General features: G+C 36.3%; 1 protein-coding gene across 1 annotated transcript in view; it reads left to right on the forward strand.

Annotated features, from left to right (window-relative positions):
* LOC108916032 (breast cancer anti-estrogen resistance protein 1) overlaps positions 1–19,729 on the forward strand; it is a 43,430-nt gene that overhangs the window by 10,304 nt on the left and 13,397 nt on the right. Inside the window, exons 2-3 of the mRNA XM_018722221.1 lie at positions 9,080–9,223; positions 14,369–14,527. Of these exons, the coding sequence (XP_018577737.1) occupies positions 9,080–9,223; positions 14,369–14,527 (303 nt within the window). The remainder of the gene's footprint in view (positions 1–9,079; positions 9,224–14,368; positions 14,528–19,729) is intronic.

The following is a 19,729-nucleotide window of genomic DNA, read 5'->3' on the forward strand; positions in this document are numbered from 1 at the left end:
GCTTTTAATAGTGAGGTGAAGGATCTCCTTACATATTGTTTTATTCTGGTGTGGTTCAGTCTACAAAAAAAGCCAAAACAAAGAAGCGTAAACACAGACTCGATGGTATCTAATAAATCCAGAAATGTCGCTGTAACTTCCAAACGATAAAAAAACAAGGCAGATCAGACATACATCAGGGGAGATTTATGAAACTAGATTGGTAATCCTAAAATATTCAGTTTAAATATGTGCGTAGGAGGAAGATATGTTCAAGTGAAATAAAATGTAACTTTTAATAGGAAACATTTTGAGAAAGGAAAAGTTTACTTGTAACTTTTATTAGTTAACAAACGACAATACACCAAAATAAGTTTAAAACGACTATCAATTACAACGATATTGACTTATCTCTTTCTTCTCTTCTCTTTCTTCTCTTCTCTTTCTTCTCTTCTCTTTCTTCTCTTCTCTTTCTTCTCTTCTCTTTCTTCTCTTCTCTTTCTTCTCTTTCTTCTCTTCTCTGTCTTCTCTCTTCTCTCTTATCTTTCTTTTCTCTTCTCTTTCTTCTCTCTTCTCTTTCTTCTCTCTCTTTTCTCTTTCCTCTATCTTCTCTTTTCTCTATCTTCTCTTCTCTCTTTCTTCTCTTTTCTCATCTCTCTTCTCTAATCTCTTCCCGTCTCTCTTCTCCATCTTCTCTTCTCTCCCTTCTCTCTCCCCTATCTATTCATATTCTCTCTCTCATCTCCATCGTCTTTTCTACCTTCTCTCACCTATATCATCTCTTCTACCCTCTCTCACCTCTACTCTTCTACCCCCTCTATATGTTCTTCTCTTATATCTCCTCACCTCCACTCTCCTCTCTTTCTTTCTGTTCTCCCCTCTTCTCTTTCTCTCTCTCTTCTCTCTCTTCACTTCCTCTCTCCTCTCCCTCTTCTCGTTCTCCCCTCTCTCTGGTTCCAGAGTAGTTGCACTCTCAACAGAGTCGGTGCACAGCCAAACGCGATCGGAACGCAGTGAAACACGATCGGAACGCAGTGAAACGCGATTGGTTTAAAGAAACGCTTATTAACTCTATATTTGCTATTAATATCGATCAGTCTCCCATTTAAGTATCGTTTTATAATAAAATGGTTTTCAAATAAGCCGGGTTCCCTCATATATAATTTATAGAAGTTAATTACCTAATTACATCGATTCCTTTCGATTATATTACAATAATTATGCAGACTGGAGTTATTTAGCGGTCTATACTTAAAATCCTATTATTGATTTAATAATGATGGTTGCTAGCGTGCGGACCTTGATTTTTCTATAGAGTGTTATGCAGAAACAAGAAGTTAAAACATTCTTTTCCTTTGCTACTTTGTCTTAGTGCGTACACAATTATTATCACAAACAGATCTTTACGTATATTTATATGCTTACATTCTTGTGTCATTTCAAAGAACTTAAAGAATGTTTTTTTCTCCTTGCCCCCAATCAACGTTATTTTTGTGATCATAACTAGACGTGAACACTTATAATCACGCTTGTAAACAGAGATGGTCAGTGGTTCCAAAAATGTTTCATCTTATTACTGAGGCAAGTCGGTACGAATTAGAAACAAAAAAGTTTGTAAACGCCTTGTATTTAATACGTCAAATTCTGACATCCGAAATAATTTAGATTAACTGTAACGCGATAATTATTCATTGTACATATTTGTGTTATAATTCACTGCATCGTTGGAATCCCCAGACGTGAATCACGTCGCCAAATATACCACTTCATTAGCCCCCAGACAATTTATTACAATTGCGCTAGTCGCACATTATATTTCGACCACCAACCCCACCAATTACTACCCCTGGGGACGATGGCTGTGACTTATGCGATTTGTTTAATGCGGTACCGATTCTTATTCAGTGCTGCCTGAGCCACACGTGGCTTATTCTAGCCTTTTACTCCCATTAATCAAGTCATCCGCACGTCATTTCATTAGTGAGTCACTGACACTGGGAGGGGTGGCGAGCAAACCTACCCTTGTTTTTATTCCTCCGCTCGAATTTAACAATTCAGCCTGTTGACGATTCCCGGAATCTGCGTTATCTGCGCGAGAAAGTGAAAGATTGATGTTTATTGATTGATGTGTTTTACAAGATAATCGGCCACCCGCAATGGAGTCGCTCAGTGGCGTAATAAGAGGGGCCAATAATGTCAACTTTGTACAGTGAACGTAAATATTAGGTCGTATAATAAAAATACCCGGTACGGCAGCTGTAAGGGTCGATTTCTTTTGCGCATTTGACGCTATAATATCTTTACAAATTTCACCCCCACAAAATAGTTGTTGAATATATAAATTTTGTTAAAATTGTTATTGTATTATGTGGAAGGAGATAACCGGTTTTGAGAAAGTCATAAATTGCTAGGAGGGGTGGATTTGAACTCTGCCCTCTTATTGGGTGATTTAGAACTCTCGTCCTCTGATTGGCGGTATAGAACTCTTCGTTCTCTGATTGGTCGATCGTACCAAAAGTGGGAGGAGCTAGAGAAAAAAGGGAGGTGGGGGGTAGAAAAGGATTTGGTTTCTGATGTAGAACTCTCCATGTTGTGTTCAAGTCTGTTTTTATTTCGAGTTTCTTTAAAATTTTTCTTTAATACTTTATGCATTCTACAATTTTGACCTTACAGATCTAGTATTTATATAACGTGGCCTAGAAATAGCAGTCTCACAGAAAATTCCAGATCTAGAAAAAATAACTCGTAAAAAATGTGAAACATGAAAGATAGCTCTAGCAATTTATCGATTGTTTACCGACGTTTTTCAATCTAATCGAAACGTACGTATCACAAATACCGCTTATCTTATCAATTTCAAATACGAACCTTGGTAATCATCGCCGTCTTCCGCCTAAGCCGACAGCCGTCTATTAATCTTACATTTTTAAGTAAATGAGTGGTATCCGTCTGTTGTAGCAGTAAATTACCTCATTCGCTGCTCTCTGGGTAGAACTCAGACAGACAGACGGAAATTTAGGCTGATTGCCTGGGTTCGCTACCAGAGCAATTTTCGCGTTAATGAAAATGTTCCAAAGTGTGGCACTGCTTTCACCAGGACAGGAGCGACTTTAGCCCTACAGACTATTTAAAACTGTTTGTCATCTTTTCTCTCGAATTATTTTATTCACTAATCTCATATAAACATGCTATTTTTAGAATTGGTGCATTTCTAAATATAAACTGTTACTTATCAACGTAGTAGTCTAAGAAATATTCGTACATATCTGTGTGGTTTGTTATCAGAATTAGCCGCTTAATTAAAAATACTGGGTGTTCTAGCATTTTACAATTTCTCATGTCACTTATACATCGTGGTGTAGTGCAAAATAGTCGTTCGTGCATAAAAAATGGATAGAGAAAGTAGCAACACCTGTCTTCGTTGACACAAGTAGATTCACATCATTAATTTTGTGGGTATATTTATTTCTAGTTTTTTTATCATTTAGAAGAGTAAATAAAGAGCTACGGGTGTCCTTGTTTATTTCTCTAGTTTTATTCTAGCATGAACCAGATTTATTCTGTCGGGCACTTAATTTTCAAGGAGGCCAGTTAGTGCAGAATCGCTAATTGAGGTCATGACATTAATAACAGACCCCTCGCAAAAAAACGGAAAGATAAATTATAAAATGTTTACATTAAAAAAACTATTAGGTAGGTACATAATAAACATAAATTAATTTAAAAGTATAATTGTACGTTATATCTTTAAAATGTTTCGTAAATTCTTGTGTAGGTGCGTTTTACTCAAGTTGAAAGCGTTTCATTCAATTTTACACGAAATTATGGCAGTACTTGCAAACACGGAGGCCAACGCAGTGTTAACCTCTATTTTACTACCTACTTCTGCTACTTCCGGTCAAAAAAGGGCACAGTAGGAGTAATTTACGACCTGCCTTAGTGTCGCACTGGGGGGTGCGTCCTAATATATGGACTTATTTATTAGTTTTAGCAGATTATCATGCTTTGCTGTATTAAAGTATTATCACGCAATATCCTGCGACGGTTCACATCTACAGTCGTAGTTAATCCTAATTGTAAACACAAGGGCAAGTCAGCGTTAAGATATATCCGTGCCTTGTATATAATCTATAAAAGTGTTTACCTTCGAGGTGTCAACTTAGAATGAAAAAAGTTGTCTGTTTGTGGTAGTAATTTCATTTCTACCCCGTTATACATACACTAGTGGAAAAAATTTTAAGGATTCCTTTTACTGATTTTCAAAAGGCTGTAGTGAAAAATGGTAGTATCAAGATACAAAAAATAGTTTTGAAGCTTTAAGTCTCTAGTTTCAAGATTTTTAGACAAAAAAATTCTTGGCAATAGATATCACTCGCGTTTTTCTGACGGTTCATTGACGACAGACAACAACAATTAAAAACCATTTGTATTTCATCATCAGTTCCCTTGTTCCTTGCATCTTATTCATCTTCGTTCACATTGTAACAGCAGATTACATTATCCACTGCCTGAAACTCAGTGTAGGAAATTTAAACAGATTGCCTTGCTGTCTCGACCAATTTCCTTGTGGGTTAATGGTTCCGTATTGATTGGTTTAGCAATATCGCTGGGCGAAGTGGGCTATCTAATTCAATTAAAATAAATGGCAGTGCCCGCTTCCAATAGGCCGATTGGATAGGTTGCAAGATCTCGTGTAATATCCAGGAGTTTCTCTTTAGACCATTTTCAAAATTGCAAAAAATGTTTAAAAATCTAAAAGAATACTTATTTTATCTGAGTTTTTTACTTATTTCTTGGATCCTATGCATTTTGGAAGAATATTGAAGAGGAAAAAAAGTTTTTTATTTTTAAATAATTAGATTAGATATTATTTATCAATTTGCAATTTAGTTTCCGAACAAATTTTCAATATCTGTTTTATCTTTGCCTGTTCTTCTATGGCGTTGATTCCATTCATGTTTTTTGTGTTTAAGTTGAAGTTATGTTATTTTTTTAATGAAAACCACATATGATCCTGGCGCAATAACCTGTGGTAAACCGCATGGCAATAATGTGTAAATTTACATATTCCTGCGGATTGGCACGTTCCACAAAATTACTTAAACTTATCTGCATTTTTTACCCGATAAAATATATAAAAATGCTTGTTTTATTATTAATCTACTACTACTACCTGATTAGTTCAGAATTAAACGGTGTTATTAAATTTTAAGAGCGAATAAAATGACAGTTAATTGAAACACTTAGATGACATAACCTTTATTTAAATTTAGGAGTGGATTAATGTGACCAGTGATTCATTAGAGCAATTAAATCGTACAGGTTCATTGGCTATATATTATATGTGGCGTATACGTTGTGTCTTTAGTTCACAACCGTGACATACTTGTAAATTTAGAAGATAATTGTGTTGCTGGACTGGAACTGCTATTGTCGTTTAGATTCGTACACTTCCATACATTATATCGCCTTTGACATAAAGAAATTGCATTTTATAAGTAATTATTACTGTCAATACGTAAAGTAGATAAGGACGCACTTAGGAAATTTAAAAATGATGTAATTTAAAAAAAATACGATACATTTCTACTCTTTCCTCTTATTATACACTTTACTAGGCAATAGGTGCTAAACATATTAAGTTAATTCAATGTAAACAAGACAGCGACAAAATTAAACCATGAGCGGTTAAAATTTAAGCAGAATCCGATCCTGTTCGGAACGCTTACGAAGGGCAACGGGGGTTATTAGCTATTTTAGACGTTGCTTGGGAAATTCACTATAAAATTCGTATTATCCATTTAGGTTATTCCGTGAATGAAGTCCATCTGCTTAAGGGTGGAATTACACACTCTTTTCGACACCTGGAGGTATTTTTCCCCGGAATGCCCGCCGGAATGTCTTATTAATATTTATAAGACATCACGCCCTCTAACAGCGAACGGAGTATGTTCCCAGCATTAAAGAATTTTAAAACAAAGTCGTTAAGTGGTGAAGTTGCCTGAGAAAACAGATACACGCCCTTAAATCAATATTATCCCGACTCCCCTCGAAGCTTGGAATCGTAGAAACACATGTGAAGGGTATTTTTTTTACTAACAATGCCGTGGAACCTTACAAATTTGTTTGTTCAGTCAAGGATACGTGGGGATCGTTAAAAAGCGATAAAAATGCTTCTTTACTGACACCCCGTGCTTGGTAAACGTCGGGGCTGTTGTGACAAATTAATTGTGACACCGACGTTCTCAAAGGAGTTGGGAAAGGGAGATATAAAATCGTGTAATTACCCAGAGTCCTTATTTGGTGCCTAGTTTAATTGTGATATTCGTATGAAGTCGATGTTAATAAGCGTAACATTGATTTATATTAAGTAGACAACAACGTAAATTACAGCAACCTGTATCATGAGAAAGATATTTTCTATACAGGGTTTACATTTAAGTTTTATTGATATTTTTTTAAATAGTAATTCTTTAGAAAGTGGAAATAATTATATTCTAAGCTAACTTGATGGATCGAAAAAAAATTACATGCACAGTAATAAATAGTAATTTATTCAATACCAGTTTTACAATACATTGTTTGCTGTCACAGATATATCTACGGCTGGTGTCGTAGAATAAACACTCAATCGCATGGGAATATGCAATGTTTCACCGGCCATTTGCCATTTACGGTTTAATCAACGGTTTCTCGATGAAAAAAATCTTATTTACTGATTATATGGAGATAGCTGATTAGCTCGCGAATTTAATTTAAAGACACGTTGTTTACGAGGTTTCTATTTGCATTTTTAATAGTTTGCTTAGTATATTGCTAATAGCAATTAGTGGATACGCTTTCAGGTACTTTTCTGTAAGTTGCGTCAAAGTAAACTTTATTTTTATTGGTTTTTGTAACATTATTTGCTATTTTTAGCATTTTCTTGTAAAATAAAGTAATTTTTCTGTAAAATAAAGCACGTAATATGAAAACAGAAACGGATAGAATGTGATTAGTTATCGGGTTTGACGAAAACTGAAGCAAATATTGAAGTATCAACTTGACAACTTCCGTAACTTGCCCAACGAATGTGAATAATGATTTAATTTTTTAAGGGCCCCCAAACTTCTAATTAAGGGAAAACACGATCCTATCCACAGCCAGCTGCCCTCCGTCTAAGCCCACCCTATTTTAAACTTTCAATTGTGCCACTTTAGCATAAAACTCAATTAACGTCCCAGATACAAGGCTTATTGACACCCTCCATTGTGGAATCCCTTCTATCGTGACTAACTTGATGTGTACCCATATTCTTACCGAGGTACAGCTGATTCATTGAGTTTTCTGTTGCGTCAGTAAGAGTGGGTTTCCTGTGGCATGTCTACAGCGAAAGATTACTTTGTAAGTAATATCCAGAATTTGTTGGAGATCGCTTTTCTTGGAAGCGCGTCCTAAGTAAACAGAGAAGGAATTCTGAAATTCGACACGGCTAGAGTGGCGTATAGACAAAGTATTGCCTTTGTGTCTCATTGCTTAAGTGTCCTCAAGTCTGTCAAAAATCACGGAAAAATTTCGGAAATTCTTTAATTATTTGCATTAGTGTATATCTGCGAAAAAAATCTTATATTAAATGTTTTATCTAAACGTAGCTCCAGATGATGCAGGCACACTCCAAAGATTCGTCAAAGATTCGAAGATTAATTGTACAAAATGTACTTTTTGAGTTCTATGTCGTAGGTATATAAAAACACTACATAGAAACTAATATAAGTACAAATATATATTTTTAATCTTATTATAATTATTATCTACAATCAAGAACATCGGTAATTCTGTTATCATCTCTTTAATTTCCTGTTGTCTTGTGCTTACAGTCCAAACGTTAATTGAACAAACTCAGCTTTATTTCAGATATCTTCTGTGTAATTGCTCACTGACCCCTGTCTCATGCTAATAATAACTGTTAATTCAGCTTGTTAAGTAGTATTAAACCCGTTTTCTTTTCAGCAAGTAACCATTGTCTATCTATATTTAGACGTTATCGAATATTTTCCAGAATTGGGTTTATATATTTCTCGTTATCTTATCGATGACGAGATATGACTCTTAATATACATAAAAGTATATTAAATTAGTATTGAAGTACGTAAAGGAGCATATTTGTAGCAATAATTTCCACAATTTTTTGAGTTCCAATATTTGACACCGTCCCAACTTTTTTTTAAATGTTACAGATGATACTTGACTTGACAGGCGATTCTTAGCAAAGTTCTTCACTCCATTGTGTGTAAATGTTGAGAATTTTCTTTCTTATAAATTCACATTCATGTCAAAAGTTTGTTAGGGATGTGTTTTGTTAGTATTTGGGCGTCAGTTATAGTTCCTTAAAATTGAAACCATGCCTTCGGGAACACCCTGTATATCGACTCTAAGTGCCTACTATTATAGTGGCTTTTCCGAACAATTAATCGAATTTCAGTTTAGCTGTTTCTTTTATCCGATAATTTAATTAGTTCCATTTCATGCTAAAAGTGTTAACTGTATTAACAAATTCTCGAGTTGTCTGATGATTAAACACGTGTTTGTTTACAAATGTAATTTATCTACTCGCGGAAATTTACACCACAATTTTTTGCAAACATATGCTAATTTGCAAATCTCGTTAATGATGATGTCCAAATATTTTAATAAAAAATTTGCGTGATGGTCATTGAACGAGTATTATGCCAGTGATATACAGGGTGTCCCACTAAGATCGGCGAGGTACGATATTGGAGAAAGTATACCCACTCAACAACAAAAACAATAACAAACAGATACTGATATTATGTAACGAAAAAACAATTAAATTTTAACAAAAATAAAGATGTTTATAAATGCTCGAAATACATACCATTATTTTCGATACAGAAATTTAACCTTCGCTTAATAATGTCTTTACACATTACCACAACGCCTGTTACTTTCCATGGATCCGCTTTGCGTCAAGTGGCCCGCTGTGTTTTTGTGAAACACATTTCATTCAACACCCCTTTTTCTCTTCATTGATAAATCGCAAATAGTTTGCGGTTGTACCTAGGCAGTTGTCGAAATCCTAAGTTGTTTTTGTTTGTTGCAGCATTGTTTGGCACGAGCTCTATACGACAACACAGCGGACTCCCCAGATGAGCTGCCCTTCCGCAAGGGCGACACCTTGATTGTACTGGAACAGAACACCGCCAACATCGAGGGGTGGTGGCTCTGCTCCCTTCGAGGAAGACAGGTAAATATTATTCTCTTTCTCAATAAGTAAATGTTGTGTAACGCGAGCTCAAGGCAATGCTGTATCGATTGGAGGGTACTGAGGCGGAATATTTTTCTGTTGAAGCAGAAACGAAATATATAATGGAGATTGAATGATGTAATGTCAAGTTACCCACTTCTACGTTGTCAGAATAATGTGTAATGAGGTTAAAATGTCACTCACGTCATCATCATTACATTTTGCATGTTCCAATTGTATTAAAACAAGATGCCCGCGCAAAAAATTAAACCAACAAAATTAAGAAGTGAGGAGAAACTAGCAAATGTTGATGATGTACTGAAGAACCCAGATTTAGAACTAGCCCAATTAAAATTCCAGTTGAGCCTACCCGAGCACGCAAAGGACCAAGCGAAAAAATCCCAGTTACTCAACAGCATCACCACCAACGATATGGCGCCTTACTACCAAAAAGTATGCGCTGATCTCCGATGGACGATGAACGACAACCTATTAAAAGCGATGCAAGAGCGGAACGAGAAAGCTTTGGAGGCCTTCGACGAAGAAATAGAATACGCCGTTAACAACCTAAGCGTGGTAGACGCGAAGGAAGCGTTCCTAAATAAAGCCAACTACTTGAGCCAAATAGGAGACAAGGACGCAACGATCCAAACGCTGAGACAAGCCTACGACAAAACCGTCGCTCTGGGTTACAAACTGGACAACCTGTTCCATTGCATCCGCGTAGGATTGTTCTTCATGGACTTGAACCTGATCCAGACGAACCTACAACGTTCCGAAGAGTTGCTAGAACTAGGTGCTGATTGGCATAGCAGGAACTGTTACAAGATGTGCAAGGCTCTGTACTCCTTAACAGTCAGGGACTTCGCCACGGCTACAGCCATATTCGTGAGTGCTATATCCACGTTCATTTGCACCGAGCTGATCTCGTTGGAGGATTTTGCAAAGTATACGGTCTTATCCGCGGTGTTGACATTGAACAGGAGCGAGGTGAAGAAGAACCTCATAGACAACCCCGACATCCAACAGGCCTTGTACTTCAACAAACCCTTGGGAGAGTACTTGACTTCTCTGTACGATTGCGACTACAAGACTTTTTTCCTAAGACTAGCGGATGTGGAGAACTTAATGAGGCAGGATATGTTCCTGCACTCCCATTACAGGTTCTACGTCCGAGAAATGAAAATAAAAGCGTACGACCAACTGCTCTCCACTTACATCTCGGTAGGCTTGGCGTACATGGCAGACCAATTCGGTGTCTCTCCAGAATTCATCGAGGACGACGTGAGTAATTTCATAGCCGGCGGAAGGCTGAACTATAAGATCGATAAGGTAAATGAGACGATAGTTAATGTCCCCAAGAACGCTAAATACGAGGTGTTCAAGAACGTCGTGAAACAGGGCGACCTTCTGCTGAACCGCGTCCACAAGCTGAGCAGGGTTATTAACATTTAGTTTGTGTTTTGGTGTGATGTAAATATTACGCTGGGATCTATAAATAAATCTACCTTGCTTGCGTTCGAGGAGTGTGATTCCGTGATTTGCCACGGTTTTGATGAACGGGTAAACCTTGCTATAAATTGCTAATTTGTCTTAGGGTCATCTATGAAGGTAAAAGTATATGGTAGCTTCTTCTTTGTGGAAAGCCTGATGCATTGGCCAAATCGAAAATAATTCTTTTTTGGTTATTTCTGTAAGAAATTGAATCCAGTTTAACTTTTCTAAACACTATACAATGCCACTGTTTTGTGTGCTGCAAAAAGTTTGTTATTTTTCATATAACTAAAAACAGATTTTAATTAAAAAAAATATGGTATTCAATTATACAAACGTTGAATTTGCAAATATACATTTTACATACGGTAGAGCGAATGGCAATGCTAGACAAGCTGAACGACTTTATAGACAGACTTTTCCAAATCGACGTTGTCCAACAGGGAATACTTTTTTAAGCGCTCACCATCGAGCTCGTGAAACTGCATGTTTGTCGCTACCAAAACGTCGAGTAAGAGAAAGACCTGTTCGTACAGGTCATTCGGAAGGCAGAATTTTGGAATCTGTAGACAATGGAAAATATCGCCTTAATGTTAAAAATGTTGTCACCGCCGTTCTTGGTGGTGAAAATTCGAAATATTTGAAATTATTCAATTTTCGTGGCTGAAAACATATACATCTAGGTACTGCTGGTGAAAAATCGAGGAATAAATGTTTGAAACTTTTAACACCCTGTATCTCCGTAGGGAAGCGTCCTATCAAAAATTATTATAGGGCAAGACTTGATTAATTTCATCGGTAGAATACGCCGTTAAAGTTTGACAAAACGTATCGGGTATTTCCGGAAATTTAGCTGCTAACTTTTGGCTGCCAACTTCATAAAGGTTCATTAACACCCTGTATATACAAATATAAATTTTTTTTCTTTCATTTCGTAACACTCCACGCGCTTATTTATTACTGACATAACAGAAAGTTTCGATTAGTTAGCAACATTGGATTTACCCCAACAAAAACGTAACCCCACCGCCTGAAGTGTCCACGAGTCAGTTATTTTGCTCAAACTCACAAACTGTCGACGTCTTTAATGTTTTCCCCGTAAAGCGCCATCGAAGCCCGAAAACAATGGCTTTTTAATACATCGTACTCCCATATAAAGGCAGACGAGAAGAGGCTGTTAATTGTCGTGATTGATCGTTGACAGTAATTAATGTCGCTTATGACACCGCCTGTATTGTTTTAAGAGAACATCCATTCGGCGTCAGGACGACATGTTTTATCCATTAGGGTAATGGCTTATTTGGTTCTCGCGATTATGGCGGTGTCGTGGGCTGAAATTATAATAGCCGCGATCATTTATATCTGGACGATTATTCCATTTGCAAAGATATACGGTAATTAAGCCATGCCTCACTTAAAGTGGTAGCGGCAATTCCTTGGTATCAGTATTGTAGTCCGAAAGTAAAAAAAGAAGCTACACTGTAGAAAACAACACAGTTTTCTTAAAAAAAAACCGGTTTCATTAAACTTTGCAATGACGTTTTCGATTCGAAAATGAGTTTCTTTTTTACCGTTGAAAATATAAAAGAACTAACTTCTTGCAATTTAGATAATAAACTAAATAATTAATGGTTCTTTCTCTATCTATTTAGCTCTGCTTTATCTTTTGCCTACGTAGAGTAGAGTATAGATATTCTTCCAGCAACACACGTGGTTCCGAGAACTTGATACGTTTGGTTCAAATTTCTGCTTCTAGGAAACGTCTTTAAACTCACATGTGCTGTGACTGCGATTTCTTCAAAACATCGTACAAATTTCTTTGTCGCACGTACATTGTTAATCGTTTTCAAGGACTTTGACGAAGCGTATAGTGGAATATTTGAAGTGGCGTAATAACTACGGTTATAGATTTTGATGGAAAAACTCGCGCGGGTTGTCACAATAACTCGAAATATGGCGAATTTCTGTATCTGGTTAAATTCTAGGTTCATTATAAAAGGAGGTCAATGTTTTGTTGCGGAATAGGAAGTTGTTCTGTAAACAACCTTGCGATTGGTCATCATCTGTAATTGCAAAATTTCCCAACGATGTCTCAGAGAATTACTTAAGCAGGTATTAAAATGTTGTGAAGATATTTTTGCGTTCTTTCAAAGTGGAAGGCAGAATATTTGAAACGAGTGATAGCGGCTTATCAAAAACTTTCCAAGGAACGTAGTTTTCGTCAGTTTTAAAATGAAGTTTGAAAAGATACTGAAATGTCTTAATTCAGGATTATTATGAGTTCATCACCTCATTAGGTGAAAATTTTACATATTCACTGTTAAATCTTCCTTAAAGTTAATCTCAATGGGGCCTCCGCCACATTTTGAAACGGTTTACGATCGATAATAAATAAAAACGCTGTATAATTACGAGAGGCGAATATGACGAAAACAAAAAAAGAGCACGATCTGGAGAGAGTATAAACGAATTTTATAATCTGGTTTGCAGTCACCACACAGACTGACAATGACCTGGATTGCTTAATATTCGACCAGTCGAGCCAAATCCGAATGGAACTTTCTGGTCTGCGAGACAAATCCGAACTGACTCGTCAATTTTTTTTGCTCGGGCGATAAATATCCGCTCAATCTAATTACGCTTAGAGCCGAGAATGTGAATAAGTTTTTTCTGTCGCATTTGTTTTCTTCCGGAAAAAAATGTGACAGCCGGCGGAGATGTATTGAAGCGATATTGAAATCACCAATTAAAACGTCTTGATCGACGCGACTAAATCTTGGAAGTTTATCGACGTTCGCTTACCTGGAATGTTGTACTTTTTTTCTGGGGTAGAGTACAGTTATAAAAAAAGGTTAAGTTTTTGGCGTAGTCATTATTATTTTGCGAGATCAGTGACTGCCTTTAGATTTTCTGGTAATCGTTAGGAACCAGTAAAGCTTGGTGATAATGTTTGGGATATAAATGAAAAGTGAATAATTACAAATATTTCGGCTCTCTTGGTTTCGAAAACTCAATACCTATGTATGTTTTTAGCCAAGCAAATTGATTAATTCCAAATATTTCGACTTTTCACCACCAAAAATGGCGGTGACAACATTTTTAACAGCAAGGCGATGTTTCGCATTGTATTAGCTATGTGCTGTTCAAATTTGGTTGGCGCAACTCTCTTGGTTTCGAAAATTCAATACCTATGTATGTTTTCAGCCACGAAAATTGAATAATTCTAAATATTTCAACTTTTCACCACCAAGAACGTCGGTGACAACATTTTTAACAGCAAGGCGATGTTTCGCATTGTATTAGCTATCTCCTGAGAGTTGCAAACTTGCCACTTTTAAATTTAAATGTCATCCCTTTCAGGATAATTTTAAAGGAATCCTTTAAAATTTTAGCCGATAAACTTACAGAATACGAAAATAGTTTTCAAAACCCTTAAAATATTAAAGGAATCATTACAGAATAGACCTCTTTATAAGTATTTGTTTGTTTTGTTTAGTTTAGTTTTAATCCGATTTTTTCCTTACCGTTATTGAAATTAAAAATCGATTGTTTAAAGTAAGCGATTTTAATGACTCCGGTAGCGTTTATTTATGCGTTCGTTAATTCATTGATAATGCATCGTGGAATGTATTTTATTATTTTTTTTTTTAGGGCATTTGTCCGGCTAATAGGCTGCGGCTGATCCCCGGCGTGTTCGAAGATACCGGCCAGTCGAGGGTCTCCTCACCGCAGTTCACCGAGATTCCCGGCGACTTTAATTACCTTCAGCGGCAGGGAAAGCGAAGGAGTTGGCACGTCCATCCCAATCAGGTTTGTTCCTAATTTATGCCTTTTCGTGCGCGTTGACAGATCCGGAACGTTATTTCGAGAAGTGTGACTTGTCTGGCGCTTTTTCTTATGGGGACTGTTATCGTGAAATATCTGAAATGCTGCCTCTCACTAGCTGTTACATAATTTTATGATACCCCGATCTTTTCAAGAAGCTGTCGAATATTTTCAATAGTTTCTAGGTGCATCAGTACTTTTTTAATACTTATCAGTTTATTTTTATAATAAACACTGATGGTTACTTCCCTTGGGTGCAAGAAGCCGATGCTCCTTATTTATACGCGTGTACTCTTTTTAGATCTAACATAGAATTTGTATTGAAAAACTGTGGCCCACATAACATCTCCTTTAGATATTTATTGGTTCATTATGAAAATATTGCGATTGCTACTAAACCTTTGCGGTAACATCGATTGGGGGCAAGAAGCCGATGCTCCTTATTTATTTGTGCCTATTATTTTTAGATTTATGCGTTAGATGAATTGGCACAGGGAATTTGTTATTTGACAGCTCTAGCATAGCGTTTCAATATTGTTATTTAATTTTATCGGCCATTCATTTTACTATCGTATTTACAGTTAACATAAAATCTAGCGTAAGTAATAAATGCCTTGTTATTTGTTATATTAAGTTCGTAAATTTTTTCACTTGTTATTTAATGATAATGGCCTGCTCGGTCCATTAATAGAACACAAAATAGAACGTTTCTGACTTGCAGATCTTTGCTGCTTCTGGAGATTATATTTTAAAGACATTTATGAGTTTCCGTATAATTGAACTTAACAGTATTCCTAACTTTCACGAGTAACAGTAAAGAATTGTGTGAAATGAGGCAGGAGAAAATTCGGAACAATGGGCAATCTATTCGGTAACCAAATATGGAAGGCAAAAACAAGTTTACGCCCTATGAATGGTTTTTTATTGAAGTGTTACACTAGTTCTGCCGTTCTTACCGATAAGGAGATTTCGGTATGTTTACGCCTGAGCGGGTATTTTATTAATGGTAAATGTTGACTCATATACCGGGCGAATTTGAAAAATGCGCTGGTCAGAAAAATTTGTGGATAAAAAAATGGGAAATCCAGCTAAAAAAAAATGTTTGCTTCTCTTTCGAGAGGTCCAGGGCATTCAATAATTTTTGTTTGGTACTCCCACATGTCAGCTCTTTAAGTTTCATTCATCCTCTTTAAAGAGAGCTGTTCAAGATCTCTGTACGATAATTTGTCGCTAAGTTATCGTCCTTCAAAGCCGAAATGGTCTTTTTAGCTTTGATAATTTATTATTCGAAAACTAATGATCGTACAGACAATCTAAACAGGGTTTTCAAAAATTCTGCCTACCCTTAAGATGTTGTTATCGGGTTTTTGGTAAAAAAAAATCGATGCAAGTAATCTTCCTTCAAAAAATATAAAGAATTTTGTTTTTATAAGAATGCTTTGCCTCTGGGGCATTTTTTATAAACAATTTATGCAAATGGCGACTTGTGCGGTACCTCTGGAACTGGGCGTTTGCATAATGGCCAAATACGGCCAGACGCAGTTTCACCTTTCCGCTGCAAGTGTTTTATTGTCGCAAACTTGCTCAATACCAATTGCGCCAACATCGACGGTTTTTGTCCGTTTACTTTAGGCCGGTTTCCTACAGCAACGCAATATTTTCAGAATAGATAAGGATTCGCGTTTCGAAACTGTGACTTATTAGCGATTACCGCAAAGTATTCTGTGGCGAAGTTTGTGGAACTCAAAACTGGCAGCGATTTAGAAAACGCGTTGTCGATTTGAGGAAGATCGACGATCGATCATTTAGAATCAGGTAAAAGTCACAACATTGGTTAAATTGTAGCATATTCTGTACTGTTTGAAGTTTAATGTTGGCTGAAGATGTTTTAAAAAGTGTTCAGGCTTTGAAACTTTATAGCGGTAGGTTGCTGACTTTTTTAAATCAAACGACAAGCGAAACAGTGTTCATTTGAAATGCGTTTTTTCGCACGAGATCTTTGACTTTTTGAACGTGGTTGTCATCTGTTGAAGTCGAAGGCCTTCCTGGTCGAGGATCATCTTCAATTGACTGACGACCAATTTGAAAACCATATATATTGTATATAACGAGCGTTCAAATAAAAACGTGGTCAAGTTGGTTCTGAAAATTTGGACGTAGGGCGTAGCGTATAGCAAATGAACTTAAACGTCATCTGTCAAAGCGCTATATCGCCGCTATCAATTTGAATATTTTCGTTTTAAAAAGCGTTTAAAATGGTGTTTTCTCAAGAACAAAAAGTGTTTATCATAGAGTCCTACTTTAGAAATGGACGCAAGATTGATGGAATATGGAAGTATTCTATTGAGGAATGTTTCATAGAATTTCAAAATCAATTTCCCGGCGTTGTTGAGTACAAAATTTTTCAAAGTGCAGTTCAGCGTTGTGTTAATGTTTTTCGTGAAACGGGCAGTGTAACAAGAAAAGAAGGAAGCGGCCGACCTAAAAAGCGGACTGAAGAATTAAAAGAAAATGTCCAACAAATAATGGAAAATGCGCCAAGAACTTCTGTACGTGTTTTATCACAAATGGTGGGAGTATCAGTCGGTACCTGCCACACAGTGTTAAAAAAAGATTTGCGTTTGTTCTCCTATCGTTTAACTTGTCAGCAAGAACTTCATGAAGTTGATTTTCCGCGACGGGCTGTATTTTGTGAATGGTTTTTAAACAACTACGGTGAACTTCATAATATCACCTTTTTTTCTGATGAAGCCTGGTTTCATTTAAGTGGTTACGTAAACTCACAGAATATGAGAATGTGGTCTTCTGAAAAACCAGATAACTTTTTTGTCGAGGGCCCTCTACACGCTCAAAAAATTGGAGTTTGGTGTGCTCTCAATCGAAGGAGGATTTATGGACCTATTTTTTTTAATGGTACTCTTACTGCGCAAAGGTATAGAGAAGAAATTATCGCTCCTTTTGTTAACCAGCTGGAAGAAAACGAAATTACAAACTTTTACTTTCAACAAGATGGCGCAAGGGCACATACGGCAGGCGAGACGATGAATATGTTGAGGGAAGTTTTCCAAAATCGACTAATAAGTCTCAATGCTGAACATGAATTTCCACCGAGGTCATGTGATATTACGCCGTGTGATTTCTTTTTGTGGCCTTACCTTAAAAACACTATTTTTGAACTGCCTATTCCTGATTTAAACCATCTGCAGGCTCGACTTATAGACAAGATTCGTGAAATTAACAATACCCCGAGCATCTTAGAAAATGTCTTTAATTCTTTGAGGAACAGGTGTGAAAAGTGCTTGGAACAAGGAGGGGGACACTTTCAGCAGCTGCTTTAATTTATTGTTATAACAAGGAGGGGGACACTTTCCGCAGCTCCTTTAATTGTTTGTTATTGTTATCACGATTATTCTTTAAAATAAAGTTATATAGTCATTAACGTTATTGAAACTGCCAGCTGCTATACAGCTCGTTGAGAAATGAGGTTAAGTTGGTCGCTATAAGCTACTCCCTACGTCCAATGTGTCAGAGCCAACTTTGACCACGTTTTTATTTGAACGCTCGTTATGATGTAACTGCAATGGAAAAAATTATAAAAAGAAAGGAAAAATTAATCTTTTCTTTTATAATAATGCCAATATTTTTAAGTACGAATCAACTGCTACCGTTTAGCAAAATCTGACTGTATTTATAGATGTCATGGGTTCTTTATGTCGATTTTGTTCATGTGTTTGAATGTGAAGCTATGATTGCATGATTTTCACTATGATTATTTAATCAGCAGAGGAGTTTTAGAAAATGGATAGGTATATTTAGTAAAATATTTTAAATATTACCTACCTCTTTCTATTAATACTTGAAATTTTTGTTTCCGAAGGCAAATTTTATTCAGAAGATGCTTGTAATGTATTACAAATGTAACATACTTGTGGAATGACTCATCCGCATAGGAATAGGTAAGAATATTGAAACAGGAACTAGCAAGTCATCTCCATGATGAAAAAATCTCTTCACCATTTATTATAATAGTTATAGTCACCTCTATTTTAGCACGACTAGAAACTGTATGGCCCATAGGACGAACAGTTGGCAAAATTATGCACTAGTATCGAGTCATGATCATTAACTTTTAAGGTACAAAAATATATAGGCTTATTTACGAGTTTCTAGCATATCCTAAAATGTAAACAACAATTTAAAAAATATGCCTCTGACTGATACATACTTTTGACGATTATATAGAACTTCTCGGAAGTTAAATATTTGCTAATCGAGTGTGTGCAACTAACCGTAATCTGCCGCAATTGTTATAATCTTTTAAATATTTTAGCTGGTAGGTGTAGTTCCGGGACTGTTTGGTTCTAAGAATAATTGACAGGAGGTGCGTTGTAGGCAGTAGTAAAATTAGTTTATTACGTATAGGTTTATTCATTCATGTTTTTAACCTCGTATCAGCACATGTTACTTCGACGTGGTAGTGATTTCGTCATCTAAGTTGAACAATTATGTATTTGGAAGTGCTAATCTATAAAAAGTTCAATAAATGTATCATAACTGTCGGACAACTTTTTTATTTGCAAAGATTTACGATTTTTAACCACCGCGGTAGAGGTAGCTGCGTTTAACATTTTTTTTATGAAAAAAATATGGATTTAAAATAATGAATAAGAGATGCAAAATTTATCCTCTGATTTTTGGCAAAAGTGACAATTTCAATCACTGGAATCATAATGAAAGGAACTTTGTTTTATACTTTGATTTTTGTGGCTAGTGTATTACTGAATGAGCCCGTTTCTGTGAAGTTATTGTTTTTACAAATAAAGTCCGGCGTTTTCCGGAGGTCCCTGATTTAATCTCACGCCACCGGATCAATGGAGCCCCAAAGTACACGCAACCGTACTGCGGACATATTTCATTAATAGTCCAGGGAACCAAGGGCTTCCCCGCTGAATTCTTTCGGATAGAACCTATTGACGTGAAACTTGGACTTAGTTATATAGTGCCGATGAGCGCTTTTGCCCAAGGGGTGGAAGCCACCCCCAGCCTAAGGGGTGAAAAATAATAATAATAATAATAGTCTTTATTTGCAAAGTTATTACAACAAAACATGTAGATACAATATGTATATTAAAAATATTGAGAAGTAATTATTTTGAATATTGCAAAAATTAAAGTAAATCGCGACAA

The sequence above is a fragment of the Anoplophora glabripennis genome, unplaced genomic scaffold (assembly GCF_000390285.2).
Source record: "Anoplophora glabripennis isolate ALB-LARVAE unplaced genomic scaffold, Agla_2.0 scaffold290, whole genome shotgun sequence".
Lineage (NCBI taxonomy): Eukaryota > Metazoa > Arthropoda > Insecta > Coleoptera > Cerambycidae > Anoplophora > Anoplophora glabripennis.